Source organism: Mauremys mutica, chromosome 2 (genome assembly GCF_020497125.1).
Source record: "Mauremys mutica isolate MM-2020 ecotype Southern chromosome 2, ASM2049712v1, whole genome shotgun sequence".
Taxonomy (NCBI): Eukaryota; Metazoa; Chordata; order Testudines; family Geoemydidae; genus Mauremys; species Mauremys mutica.
The window spans coordinates 19,710,180-19,725,536 of NC_059073.1; the positions used below are offsets into that span (position 1 = coordinate 19,710,180).

Genomic DNA, 15,357 nt, shown 5'->3' on the forward strand with positions numbered 1-15,357 from the left:
ACACAACGCACAGTCAACATGCGGAAATCATTGTCAGGGGATGTTGTGAAGGCCAAAACTATAACTGGGTTCAAAAAATCAATTTCATGGAGGATATGTACATCAACAGCTATTAGCCAAGATAGTCAGGGACGCAACCCCATGTGTTTTCCTGGATTTGAGGGGTGTATATACCCCAGAATGGGACTGAGCTAACTTCAACCATATTATGTGCATTCAGTCACCTGAATGAATAAAACAGAACATCATACAGTTACAGGTTAATTTGGAGACAGGCTTTCAGAAGCAAGGTCAAAACTAGCTACAGTTTCTGCTAATCAGAATGGGAGGAAGAGACAGACAAGTAAACTGAGACTGAAAACCTTGGTGGTTGGAAAACCTTGAAGCAGGATGGCTCCAATATTAAAAGTTTATTGAAAGTTAGAAAAGAAATGATCCAGTAGGGGTCATTATGACCTGTGTGTTTTGTAGAAGTTAGTTATAAAAGAGGCATTTTTCCTGACACCTTTTTTCCCCGGTGGGTGAGAAACTTGGCCACTACGAACCTGCTTTATTTACTCAATACCATTCCAGATGGTAGGTAAATATGTGAGATGTTCTAAACCTGTTGCTTATGTCTGTGTGTGCTTAAATCTAATAAACTGCAGTGTTAAGTAAGAGCATGCTTACTTATATTTAATCCTTGATCAGACAGAATTGCGGTGTTCCTACTGATTTATTCCTGACACTGCCTGGAGTGAAATAGTTAAGTTGCCCCTGCTGTGGGTTCTGAAAACCCTGGATAACACATGCTCTGGGTGTCCCTAAACCTCAAACTGCCAGAAGCTAGGACTGGATGATAGGGGATGGATCACTTGAAATTGCCGTTTTGTTCATTCCCTCTGAAACATCTTGCACTGGCCACTTTCAGAAGACAGGATATTGGGTTAGATGGACCGTTGGTCTGACCCAGTATAGCCATTCTTACATGCCCTTAGGAATGCTTTTTAAGGTTTTGCTGCTGCCTAATATTTTGTTGAACTTTTCCAACAAGTCCCAACTTTATAAAGAAGTGAAATGTTTTGGGTTTGCAAAATAACTGTCTGTCTTAAGAGCAGCAATGAGTCCTGTGGTGCCTTATAGACTGACAGACGTATTGGAGCATGAGCTTTCGTGGGTGAATACCCACTTTGTCGGATGCATGGATGTCATGCATCCGACAAAGTGGGTATTCGCCCACGAAAGCTCATGCTCCAATACGTCTGTTAGTCTATAAGGCACCACAGGACTCATTGCTGCTTTTACAGATCCAGACTAACACGGCTACCCCTCTGATACTTGTCTGTCTTAAGTGAAATTTTGATTTGCTTCTCAACAATAAGCAAGTACTATATTTAAGACCTCAAGTATCATACAGTAGTTAATAGTGTAACTTAAAATTAATTTGTAACAAACTCAGCTATTTTTACTTTTTGGTTTATTTTATTGCTGAAATGTACATTGCACAGTGTATTCTTACATTTCATGAAACTGGTTCAACACTAACAGTACAGAATGTATGGGCTTCAATAAAACAGACAAAATTAACCTTACTCTGAACAGGCTAATTTTATTTCTTATGAATTAACATAATTTTAATTTACCTTAAAATGAACTGCGATCAAAAACCATAATTACTCAAAGTGACATTACATTTAAAAGAATTTAAAGCACAAGCTGGAATACATACAAATGTCAACTGGACATGAAGTGATAAACATTCAAACAGTATTCAAAACTGTCACAGACACTACAGGCCCAGTATGCACACTTTGTATTCTAAGCTCTGCAACTCTTTTCAAGACCAGAAAGAAATAAGGAATTCAAAGCAACTGTATACATAAAAACAGCATTCTGAACAATTTGATTTCAAAATACCTACAATTTATTACTTACAGTAAACTATGAGTACAACATATTATGCAGCAGACTTCCACAAATCCTCAATTCTCATCTGTCCAAAGTGGCTACAATACTCAACTTGCAGACTCTCTGCATTTTCAGCAGGAAAGGAATTCTGTATCAGGCAAAATCCCAAAAAATTACAGATCTTTAGTTCCTTAACATCTGAACATCCTGAACAAGACATGTCTGAATTTAGGACATGTGGGAGCCTATGATTGTTTCATTGTGATTAAATGAAACAAATGCTTCATCAATAGACTTCAAATGAATGCTACATGAAATGCTGAATATAATTTTTCACATGCAGTATACATGCAACAGAATTTAGTTAATCTGAGAAACTTCTGTATTTACACCACAGTCTGCGTATTACAAGAGTGCAAATGAAAGTACATTCTTTATTTCTTATTAGACTCTTTAATTCGATTTCTTTTTTGTACAAATGTGCACAGTGTTACTTTATAAAATCACATCACTGTGGATGATGATTGTTTTACATTGTGTCCCTAGCTTACATCTAATTAAAAAAAATACACTCTGTTTACATAGGTCAAAATCTAGTATCTTACCTTAAAAAACAAAAAGTGAAAACTAAAAACTAAGGTGACAACGAGTTCTACTAATGCTGTTGACTCTGGTCTGATCAGGATGATACGTTGCAGCAGTAACAATCACAACGGAATGCTGTAGGTAAGAGGTTGTTTCGTCATCCACTAACAGCTGTGATTGCACTGTCAAACTGAAAAAAAGGTCTCAATTACCTTTCTGATTGTGAATGCTTCCTGAAAGTCTTGATGTGTCATCTCATAGGTCTAAATAGCTGAAATTTCTCTGGAAATGTGCTATTTCACGCCTTTAAAGATAGTTTAAAGGAACATTGTACTTAAGTTTAAAAATCCAGAAGTCCTACATTTTGCAGCAAGTGTGGAAATTGCCAAGGACAGTTAACATATTGACTAGCTTCCTAATAAATTTATAACAAGAGTTATTAGTTTATTACACTATTCATCTCAGCCCTGACCCATTCAAAGACGTATTAAATTCAATACCATATATTTAAATATTGAGAATGTAAGTTGATTACATTTATTGCTTCAGAAAAATCCAGCTAGACCTAGACTACAAAGCTCACTGCTCATAGCACTGGACTATCAGAACTTTTCATTTTTATGCACAGAATTTCGCAATGGGTCATGAAGACAACATTGTCAATCATCATCAAGGGCCAAGCAACTTACTGTACAGTACATTTTTATGTATCGAGCTAACAAAAAGTTAGGTTCTGTGTATCTATTTGAAATTTATACTCAGGTATCTAAACCTATGGAAGTTAGCACATCGGTTTTCAATAGTCACAGGAAGACTTGTCAAATGCAACAAAAATGTATACAGATATAATTGCAAAATGCTTTTGCTTGAAAACACATCTAAATATATAACTTTCAAGAGGATTCATCGACAGTTTTCTTTCAATTTGCAAAATATCATTAAAAACCTTTTACTAAACTACACAGAGCAACATATCATATAATCTTCTGTGTGATAATTTCACAAATGAACTAGTATTTAAAGTACTTATCCATTTAAAATGCCCTCAGTTTGTTGCTATACTAAATATATATTTATTTGTTGTAATTCAGACAGCAAAATACTACTGCATTTTCAAAAGCATAGTCTGTAAACTATACACATAAGACATGAAAAATATTGCACAAGTCAGAGCTCCAAGAGGAGGGATTTACATTTCTCAAGCAGAACATTGCAACTTTTGGCAGGAAACAGCACGTGTGCTGGATTTCTAAAAAGCACATTATGTTAATCATTCACCAGGAACAATATTTAACAATTGTCTGATCAGTCATATTTATTAGTGAAACTGAACAGGTAAAAGGTTGCCTATTTAATGTATTTCAAAATAATGGAATAAATAGCTCCTAGACAGCAACAGTATAGGGAGCTAAGATATTGCTCCACTGATACATGTGGTAACAGTAAGCGCACCAAAAGCACTCTACCCAAATCTGGAAACCTAGGTGGAAGGAAGCCACCAGGCATTGCAGATATAGCCCCCAATTCTAGGAAATTGTATTTCTGTAAACTCATTTTTTAAGTCTCTGAAACACTAGAACACGCTGGCAAAAGAAGAGGAAATATTTTCTTCTGACTTTTAAACCTACTGAAATATGAAAAATGACCGTACGTGAAATAATAAGGTAACATAACAAACCTAACCTCAAATATTAGACAATAGTTAAAAAAATGAAAGTTTGGTTAAAAATCATTCCTATATGCTGTAGGTCCACCATTTTTCTAAAAAACTATTTACTTAATCTAAATTAACAAAGAACTTGAAAACTCATCTTGGTCTGTTTATTGTACTCTACTCTAAATAATGTCCTGCAGACTTCAGAAGACACTTAATACACACAAAGATCTGGAAACTTCATCTCATAGACTGGAACGGATTGGTAATGAGCGTGTCCAGCAGTAATGGTCATCGTTCCCGAGGGGCTAGGAGGAGGACTGTAAAGAAGGAATGAGAAAACAAAGCCACACAATTTAAGCTTTCATAAAAATATACCTATGTAATCTGTTATTGCTTTTAACTTCATAGAGTACCTGCTTGGAAATTTGATATTAAATTTCTTTCCAGCCTTACTGTATCCTTTCCCTACATTTCTAATAAAGCCAAATTATAATGGCTGATTTTTATTTGTATCTTTGCCTGAATCACCAGTTTTGTTGATGTCAACGTAACTATTAAGATAGGGCTTTTGATATACAATATTACTTCAAATGCAGAATAGATGTGCATGGCACTTCACAATACATAGATTGCTAGCTAATTCCTAGAGCACATGCAATAAAGGGAAAATACAACATTTTTGTAAGCATGACAAATATATATATATATAAAATACAAATATAAAAATACTCCAGCGCTGTGTTGCCAACATATATTTTCACGTCTTTCAGCAAATATTTTTCAAACTTACGCCCAATTCTGTCCACAGCTATATAGGTGAAACTTCCTTAGAGACCCAATTAAACCCTAATTAATGGATACAATCCTCATGAAAGACCTTCAATAATTTTAATGGAAAGAACCAAGTTTTATCCTTAACAGCAATACCTTTAATCATATGGTTTGGATAGAAAACAGGGGTTGACCTTTTTAAAACAAAAATATTTTATGGGCTAATTGGCTAATCTTGACACAGGATATTTTTCTCTTAAAAAAATCAGAATAGTAACAATAAAATCAAATGCTTTGTAAATGAGGCTATTTCAATAAAGTACATGAGACTAGCATCTTAAAGTAGCACAGAATTTTCTGATGACTACCCCTACTTTTAATTAATTCCCTTTTGTGCATAAAACCTTACCGAATGGTGAGCTCCAATATCTGTGCAAGTCTATCATGAAGAAAGTTTGCCTGCAAAGAGAAAAAAATTAAATATTTTAATGATATCCTGTAAAACCACTGTACACAGAATGACTATGAATAAGAAGCCTGGACTGGTTTAGTGGAATATACTCTGAATTTCAGAGTTTTGCTTCCCTGTTGCAGCAAGGACTTAGTTGTGTGAAGGCAAAAGAATAGCAACTGGAAGTTTAGTAACAAAACTGAAGTAGATTTTTATTTCTTAAAAGATGAGAAGGGGGAAAAATGACCCTTCCCATGAGTTAAAGCATGTTGGCGTGATCCAAAAGTGGCATTTACTTGTAATTCCAGAGTGAAATAATTATGGCTCTGAACCCGGTCACAAAGGCAGCAAAGGTAAAAGTGTGTTTAGTATGCGGGGAGTGGAGGACAAAGGTCTGGTCTACACTAGAGTTAGGTTGACGTAAGCTGCCTTACGTCAACCTAACTCTGCCAGTGTCTACACTACAATGGTGCTCCACTCTATGTAAGTCACCCACTACATTGACTTAATTCCATCGCCATGAGAGGCATAGCGCTTAAGTCAATATAGCTGGAGTGTCAATATGGAGTGCAGCTGTCAATATAACAGACAGCTGCACAGGGCTGACAGCTAGAGTCCCCGACCCCAGTGCTTATAGCCTAAGCTGTCACCCAACCTCCCTTCCCCCCCACCTCCAACCTGCCCCTGGTGTAGGGCTTAATTGCAGCAGAGAGCCTACCAGCACTGAAATTGACAGCCTTGTCAGTTTCACAGCTGCTATTATTTCACATTTCATCTCCAGCTCTGTCTGTCATCCTTGGGGCAGGAGGCTCCAGCTGTGAGCCCCACGCAAGGCTGACAGGTGGAGCTGGAGAGGAAATGTGAAATCATAGCAGCCAAAAAACGGACAAGAATATCAGTCTGCTGGTAGGCTTCCTGCTGTGAAACTGAGCCCTGCACAGCTCACAGCTGGGGCTGTTAGCCCTGGGGCAAGGAGCTCCAGCTGTGAGCCCCATGAGGCTGTCAGTGCCCACACAATGCCCCACTTCAGTGGGTGCAAGTACTCTTGGTGAGGACATGCACCATCGGCAGAAGGAGGGCAGCATGGATACCAACAGCTGATTTAATTGCTGCGGTGGTTGTAGGTCCTGGTCTATAACTAGGGTCCCTAGCAATACAAATAATAAATAGTAATAATAATAGCTCTGTGAGATGTAGGGGACCCAACCACTCAGGGTATAAGTAATTTTGATTTCCTATACAGATTAAAAATTCAGAGCACAGATGAAGGCAAAAAGGGAACAAGTGTTTTCTTTTAACAGTAAACACTATCATGAACCACGCTTTATCCTTGTATGAAAGCCTTTGAAACAATATAAAATGTACCAAGTACTCACTTTTGTTTCACACTGTGCTGCAATTTCTTCAAAAGGTGCTTTTTGGAACTTTTCAATCACTAGACGTCTCTTTTCTTTCTCCTGCTCTTCAAGTCCAGTATTATCTTTTAAAAAAATGAAGACAGTTCTAATTTCTGCTTATATAGACTTCCTACAATAAGTGAAATGACAATACATTAAGAGGTTTGTATGTCTTCATTTTTTATTATTACTACTTAAAATGAAGTCATAAGACTAGAATCTTTTAAATGAATAGTAAAAAGTAGTCACAGCTTAGGCAGACTTATTGAATAAAGTTCCAGTTAGTCAAATTCCCTGTAATAATGGAACATGTACTTGAGAATCAGTGTAAAAAAGTGAACACAACATCATATCCTGTGGTCCCAACTCAGTTCCCACTGAGTCCATCAGTCGGAGTTTTGCCTGAATAGGGACTGCAGGATATGCCCAGTAAGTTATCATTTGAGCACAGGAGGTCACCACAGATGCAGTGGAATGTGGTCCAAACTTCATCCAGTGGCCACATTTTTGGGTTTATAGTATTAAACTATGCAATCCTTTATCCATCTTTTGCTATCTTCTTGCCCTTACACTTGGGCGCAATAGGCTGAAAACAGGTGCTAAGACTTCGTGCAGCTTGTTTTTTTCAATATACTTGCATTAGTATGTATAATGCTAATCCCCAGTTTTTCAAGTGTTCACAAGACCATCAACTCCATATACTATTCAACCTTTTTTTTTTTTAAATAGTCAGGCTAACAAATTTAACCTGAGACTGAAAAGTCAACTTGGACTCCTTTATGTTCATGCATCATAACCAGCAGTAAAGAGTTTGCACACCTCAGTAACACCCTGTTGTCTTGTAAGTATGTTCCAAGTTACACTTTGATATGTACATGGGCATAGTTTGACTTGCATAATCTTTTATTACTGGCAGTGAGGTGTTAGAAGGAAGAACTCAGCTGCAATTTCAGACCCTAGGTTAAGTTTGCTAGATTGGCAGTTGGAAAAACCCCTTTTTAATCATAAATGGAGCATATCTGACAATGGAACTCCTCTGAAGCCCATAATGCTAATTTCACACACTATACTCAGAGAACTCCCTTTGAGGACATGACCATTTGTCACTATATTAAAGGTGCTTTACCGATATTTACTTAACTGAAATACACACAGACTAAGGATAAAACTGTGTGTGAATTGCTTAAGTGTTTTTCAAGCCTTGACCTATAAAGGGAAAGTTCCAGAAACTGTTAAAAATAAGAATTCATTTACCAGCTTTTCAGTAAGTCACACCAGCTATAGGTAAAGAGAAGAGTTCTCTAAGAAATGCTGAAGATCATTTAAGGGGTTTGTGGTTTCAAAACCCGCTATATGATGAAAAACCAATATAGTATTTTAAGTATGCTATGTTAGCAAAGCTTTTTTCTGGCAAATATTTCATGTACTGGAAAAGTGTAAATGTAGTATTGCAATAAATCTCACCAATTGCTTTCTTCAAAGCTTCAAAGGTGATTTCTTCAGTATTAACCTAAAGGAAATAAGTGATTTTTAATTCAGTGAAACAACACAAACTGCTGAAGAATAAGTAATTTGTCTATACTCAACTATAATTTCAAAAGGGACTTAGGAGCTAAAATCCCAATGGGCACCTAAGTGCCTGAAACTCTTTTGAAAAATGATATTTAGGCTCCTCAATCAGTTGGGCATTGCAACATTGAGTGCAACACCTAAATACCTTTTAATGTTTTTAGCCTAACAGAGTTTTTATTTAAGAGACAGATTACTGTGAATACATAAAGTAGTCTTATATTTCTTCACCATCGCAATGACTTGCTGTGTGATTACAAATATTTTGTCTTCTGCATTATATTAATGTTTAGTGAGCCACATATTTTATTATAGACAGAACTGGTAGTTCCAGCAATACTTATGGTTGCCTGACACTTCATTATTAAAACACATTTTTCAGTTGCCTATACGTTTACAAAATTAACTATTTGTGCTGAAATACCTCAGGTTGATTTATTAATTTAGGTAAATTTCAGCAAAAAGAACTCAACAGCTTCTGGGAATAAAAGAGTAAGGAAAGATACATTTTACCTAGCACCTTCAGGCTTTGTAACACGGACTTGAAATTTGCCACAGGGTGGCCTGTGTGTCAGTATGTGCTTTTTGCTGCTGGGGACAAAAAAAACAAAACAAAACAACCCTGACAAGTTATAAGCCTGTGAAAAACTGCAGTTTGCACATGCTCAGTTGAGACTTGTTAGCATTGACAGCTAAATTCTTTTTACATTTTTTTGCCTGAACTGAGGGCTGAGCAGGACTTTCCCTACAATTGCTGTTCTTGGCTGCTATGGGTGGCTATGGAACTGGGCACCTGAACAGAGAAGGAGATTCTGTTCTATGCTCTCAATACTCTCCCTACTGCCACCCAGGCAACATGAAGGAGGAAACTGACTCAAATAGAGAGGACACAAAAGCCTGACCTAGAATTCGGAGAAGGAATGTGGTGAAATACAGAGGAAGGAGCAGACTGGAACAAAGAGCATAGTGTGGTAAGGAAAGACTGGGGCTCGGAACAAGGGAAGTTAGGCCCTAGAGACCGACTATGCCAGAAAACTGGGAGCTGGGTGGAGAAGCGGGGAGGCTGAGACTGTGAACCAGTTTAGGGACAGAATGGAGGTGGTGTGGGCACTAGGACCAGCTAGGCAAAGAGAATGGGACATTGAGCTAAGGGCTCTAACCATCCCAAGTTGCACACCTAAAATTAGTGCACACTTTTGACCTTACTTACACATAGGGGTGTGTGAAAAATAGTTAATATTTGTGAAGTACTTAGACACTATGCTGAGAACCCCATACAAAAGCCCATGATGAAGTTAAAATTCTGTATTCAGAGCAGCCTTTGAATAATGTGAAGTAAAAAAGATATGGGCAGGTCACTATTTTAAGGAGGATGAGACAGAATACTATTCTTTCAATGAGCAACATCCCTCCTGTGCACTGAATGAGGCAGGAGTCCTGTGAAAAATTAGGATGTGATAAAGATAATCAAAGCCTATCATAATGCATATGCATGGGGGTACAGGGGAAGGAATTAAGGTTGCGCAGACACCCTTAGTTTTTGTATTTCTTAACTATTGAGCTTGAGACCATAATGTTCTTTCAACACATTTAGAATTATACACACAAAAGTTAATAAGAATTCAGGTAGGACATCACCATTTACACCCCTGCTCTAGTGAGGGTGTAAATCAGAGGTAGACAACCTATGGCACGGGTGCCAAAGGCGGCACGCGAGCTGATTTTCAGTGGCACTCACAGTGCCCGGGTCCTGGCCACCGGTCTGGGGGGCTCTGCATTTTAATTTAATTTTAAATGAAGCTTCTTAAACTTTTTAAAAACCTTATTTACTTTACATACAACAATAGTTTAGTTATATATTACAGACTTATAGAAAGAGACCTTCTAAAACGTTAACATGTATTACTGGCATGCAAAACCTTAAATTAGAGTGAATAAATGAAGACTCAGCACACCACTTCTGAAAGGTTGCCGACCCCTGGTGTAAATGCTGCTTCTCTTTAGCACTCAGAAAATTAGGAATTAATTACTCTTCACCTTTGTGTTACTTATAGTGTGTGTCAGGAAATGTGTAACAGAAACAGCTTACAATTTATGCTTAGCACACTTTTTTTTTTTGGAGGGGGTGGCGGTAAATTTCCACGGTCACTGGAAAGCGGAATATCTATTCAGAACACTTCAGTTAAGAAGTCTAAGATTTGTCCCAACAGTTAGTCATACTGTAGCCTTCCTGCAAGATAAGTAGTCTCAATCCCTGTACCTTATGTCTGTATCTTTTGTTTGATTCTATCAATTCTTTCCTCTGCCTTAAAATACAGTTTATTATACATTCCTGAGAATAGAAAGGACAAGATATAAGACTTATTTATGATACACAATGTGTGGAATTTCTCGCTTCCTGTGTTCAGTTCCATTAGTAAGTAGTGGCATCAAGTTACAGATTTGGAGTTGCCTGTATTTTACTCAGTTAAGATGTAATGTCTCATAATATATTACACAGAAATTTAGCATATAATTAGTGTTCCCTCAATATGTTACACTGGCTGAAAGGTAACTATCTAGACGCTTCATTGAAACACTAGCCTATATTAATGGTCAAAAATAACTCAAATATTGTAATGCACTTCAGCTTCAATAAACTAGATAATAAAAGACTTTACTTCTGAAGAGTTACAAAATAAGACATGCAAGACAAAAGATTTTGTGAGAGTTTCTCTGGAAAAATTTCATTCTGTAGGTTGTCTCTTTATGCAAGAAATACTTCCTAGGATACTTTGTTTTTCCACATACCTTATCCTCTGTGTTGTTGCCAGGCAGAATATCCACCTGAATAGATACAGTGTCCACAATGCTCTTCCTTCTGGAGAGTCTATCTTCATCTAGACAAAAATAACATTTTTCATTTTCTGTATCCGTGATATTAAAAGAGAGAAAGCAAATTCATGTTTCCTCACACAGCTGTGGATTTGTTTTTCCCTGCCTCTATAGCCAAGTTCATCTATTTTATCAATAGGATATTTGTAAAAAATATGACAAAGTTGCCTTCTGTATTAGTGATTTTAAAATTCTTTCAAGTGTCACACAAGTTAAGAACTATAACAGCCATGTAATACCATCACATACATTCTACACTTCTAGACCACAAAAGTTGAATTCTGAAGAGTTGTTTGTAATTTAAAATTCATGTTTTTAGGCCTTAGTTTAGAGATGTCTTGAAACACAAAAGAGCTCTTCCACAGATGGTTCAGATGGATCTTTGCAGAAAGGAACAGTGTGGGAGGAGATATATTTCTTCCCCTGCTGCCACTGATCTGATGAACATAAGAGTGTAAGAATGGCCATACTGGGTCAGGCCAATGGTCCATCTAGTCCAGTATCCGGTTTTCTGACAGTGGCCAATGCCAGATGCCTCAGAGGGAATGAACAGAACAGGGCAATAATAGAGTGATCCATCCCCTGTTGTCCAGTCTCAGCTTCTGGGAATTAGAGGCTTAGATACCCCAACAGCACTGGGCTGCATCATTGACCATCTTGGCTAGTAGCCATTGATGGACCTATTCTGCATGAGTTTATCTAATTTTTGGAACCCAGTTATACTTTTGGCCTTGACAACATCCCCGGACAACGAGTTCCACCATTTTGACTGTGTGTTGCGTGAAGAAGTACTTCTTTATGTTTCCTTTAAAACTGCAGCCTATTAATTTCATTGGGAGACTCCTGGTGCTTGTGTTACATGAAGGGGTAAATAACACGTCCATACTCACTTTCTCCACACCATTCATGATTTTAATAGACCTCTATCCTATCCCCCCCTTAGTTATCTCTTTTCTAAGATGAACAGTCCTAGTCTTTTTAATATTTTATCAGATGGAAGTTGTTCCATACCCCTAAGCATTGGTGATCTTCCTGAAAACATCATCCTGGCCACCATGGATGTAGAAGCTCTTTACACTAATATTCCACATGAGGATGGACTGTCAAGAACAGTATCCCTGATGAGGCCACAGCACACCTGGTGGCTGAGCTTTATGACTTTGTCCTCACCCACAACCATTTCAGATTTGGGGACAACTTATACCTTCAAGTCAGAGGCACTGTTATGGGTACCCACATGACCCCACAGTACGCCAACATTTTTATGGCTGACTTCACAGAATCATAGAATATCAGGGTTGGAAGGGATCTCAGGAGGTCATCTAGTCCAACACCCTGCTCAAAGCAGGACCAATCCCCAGACAGATATGTTGCCCCAGATCCCTAAATGGCCCCCTCAAGGATTGAACTCACAACCCTGGGTTTAGCAGGCCAATGCTCAAACCACTGAGCTCTCCCTCCCAACTTAGAACGCTTTTTCAGCTCTTGTCCCCTAGCGCCCCTCCTCTACTTGTGCTACACTGATGACATCATCACATGGACCCACAGGAAGGAGACCCTTGAAGAATTCCACCTGGGATTTCAACAACTTCCACACCACCACCACCACCGTCAGCCTGCACCAGTCCGCAGAAGAGATCCACTTCCTGGACACTACAGGGCAAATAAGTGATGGTCACATAAATACCACTCTATACCAGAAACCTATTGACCGCTATACTTACCTACATGCCTCCAGCTTCAATCCAGGACACATCACATGATCAATCGTCTACAGCCAAGCCCTAAGATACAACTGAATTTGCTCCAATCCCTCAGACAGAGACAAACACCTATGAGATCTTTATCAAGCATTCTTAAAACCACAATGCCCACCTGGGGAAGTGAGGAAACAGCGAGATGGGTACCCAGAAGTCACCTACCACAGGACAGACCCAACAAGGAAAATAACAGAAGACCACTGGCCATCACATACAGCCCACAGCTAAAAACCTCTCCAGCACATCATCAACCATCTACAATCTATCCTGGAAAATGATCCCTCCCTCTCACAGACCTTGGGAGGAAGGCCAGTCCTCGCTTACAGACAGCCCCCCAACCTGAAACAAATATTCACCAGCAACTACACACACCACACCACAGAAACACTAAGCCAGGAACCAACCCCTGTAACAAACCTCGTTGCCTATTCTGTCCCCATATCTACTCTAGTGACACCATCAGAGGACCCAACCACATAATCAGGGACTGATTCACCTGCACATCTACCAATGTGATATATGCCATCATGTGCCAGCAATGCCCCTCTGCCATGTACACTGGCCAAACCGGACAGTCTCTACGTAAAAGAATAAATGGACACAAATCAGGACATCAGGAATGGTAACATACAAAAGCCAGTAGGAGAACACTTCAATTTTCCGGGACAGTCTATAATAGATTTAAAAGTAGCCATACGTGAACAAAAAAACTTCAGAAACAGACTTCAAAGAGAAACTGCTGAACTAAAATTCCTTTGCAAATTTAACACCATTAATTTGGGCTTGAATAGGGACTGGGAGTGGCTGGCTCACTACAAAAGCAACTTTCCCTCTCCTGGAACTGACACCTCCTAATCAATTATTGGGAGTGGACTACATCCATCCTGACTGAATTGGCCTTGTCAACACTGGTTCTCCATTTGTGAGGTAACTCCCTTCTCTTCATGTGTCAGTACATTTATGCCTGCATCTGTAATTTTCACTCCATGCATCTGAAGAAGTGGGTTTTTAACCCATGAAAATTTATGCCCAAATAAATCTATTAATCTTTAAGATGCCGCCGGACTCCTTGTTTTTTCTAAGCATTTTTGTTGCCCTTCTCTCTACCTTTGCCAAGTCTAATATATCTTTTTTGATATTGGGTGACCAGAACCGCACACTGTATTGAAGATTTGGGTGTACCATGTATTTTCAACTGCTGCTGCATATTGAGCAGATGTTTTCAGAGAACTATCCACAATGACTCCAAGATCCCTTCCTTGAGTGGTAATGGCTAATTGAGACCCCATCATTTTGTATATATATTTGGGATTATGTTTTCCAATGTGCATTACTTTGCACTTATCAACATTGCATTTCATCTGCCATTTTCTTGCCTAGTCACCCAGTTTTGGAAGATCCTTTTGTAACTCTTTACAGTCAGCTTTGGACTTAACTATTTTAAATAATTTTGTATCGACTGCAAACTTTGCCACCTCACTGTTTATCCCTTTTCCCAGATCATTTGTGAATATGTGGAATAGCACTGGTACTAGCACAGATCCTTGGAGGACCCTGCTATTTACTTAACTCCAGCATGAAAACTGACCATTTATTCCTACTCTTTATTTTCTATATTTTAACCAGTTACCGATCCATGAGAGGACCTTCCTTCTTATCCCATGACTGCTTACTTTGCTTAAGTGCCCTTGGTGTGGGACCTTGTGAAAGGCTTTCTGAAAGTCTAAGTACACTATATCCACTGGATCACCTTTGTCCACATATTTGTTGACTCCCTCTAAGAATTCTAATAGATTAGTGAGGCATGATTTACCTTTTAGAAAAGCCATGGTGCCTCTTCCCGCAACATATTGTGTTCATCGTTGTGTCTGATAATTCGGTTGTTTACTAAGGTTTCAACTAATTTGCCTGGTACTGAAGTTAGGTTTACTGACCTGTAATAGCCAGGACTGCTTTTGGAGCCATTTTGGGGGGAGGGGGGGAGGAAAGAGACATTCGGAGTTACATTAGCTATCCTCCAGTCATCTGGACTTAATTTGCTGGACATAACTTAGTTTACAACATAGGTCCCCAGTTTGGTTACACAACCATTTCCTTCCTTTCTTGTTATTGCATCAAGAGGCACTTTTGAAAGTTTAACTGCCTGCAAAAATTTTTGGAATGCAAGACTGATTACACTTTTTTGTTAAGAGTATGGTAGTTTCATTAATGCTAGAGGGAGCAGTAGAATTGCATTTAATAGGGAACATTCAGGACTCAGTGCCAAATTTGACTCAGTGTTTTGCTATACATTTGATTCGATTTTCCATTCTCCTCCACTCCTTCCCATGAGTCTTGTAATGTGACAGCACAGGTAATTACTTACTCGTACCTTGTTCCAAATTTTTATAAGAAAAAGTGCTTGTT

At 38.5% G+C, this 15,357-nt stretch overlaps 1 protein-coding gene across 4 annotated transcripts in view; it reads right to left on the reverse strand.

Annotated features, from left to right (window-relative positions):
• Positions 1-1,439: 1,439 nt before the first annotated feature.
• The window catches only part of EFR3A (EFR3 homolog A), a 139,641-nt gene continuing 125,723 nt past the window's right edge, over positions 1,440-15,357 (reverse strand). For 2 of the 4 annotated variants that reach the window (XM_045006215.1, XM_045006213.1), the window contains 5 exons: positions 11,108-11,196; positions 8,213-8,258; positions 6,728-6,831; positions 5,310-5,359; positions 4,341-4,446 (listed from right to left, as the gene is read on the reverse strand). In XM_045006215.1, coding sequence (XP_044862150.1) covers positions 4,341-4,446; positions 5,310-5,359; positions 6,728-6,831; positions 8,213-8,258; positions 11,108-11,196 — 395 coding nt within the window. Of the gene's footprint in view, positions 2,663-4,340; positions 4,447-5,309; positions 5,360-6,727; positions 6,832-8,212; positions 8,259-10,577; positions 10,650-11,107; positions 11,197-15,357 lie in introns of those variants that run through there. The other 2 variants (XM_045006214.1, XM_045006216.1) reach the window with 2 other exon arrangements.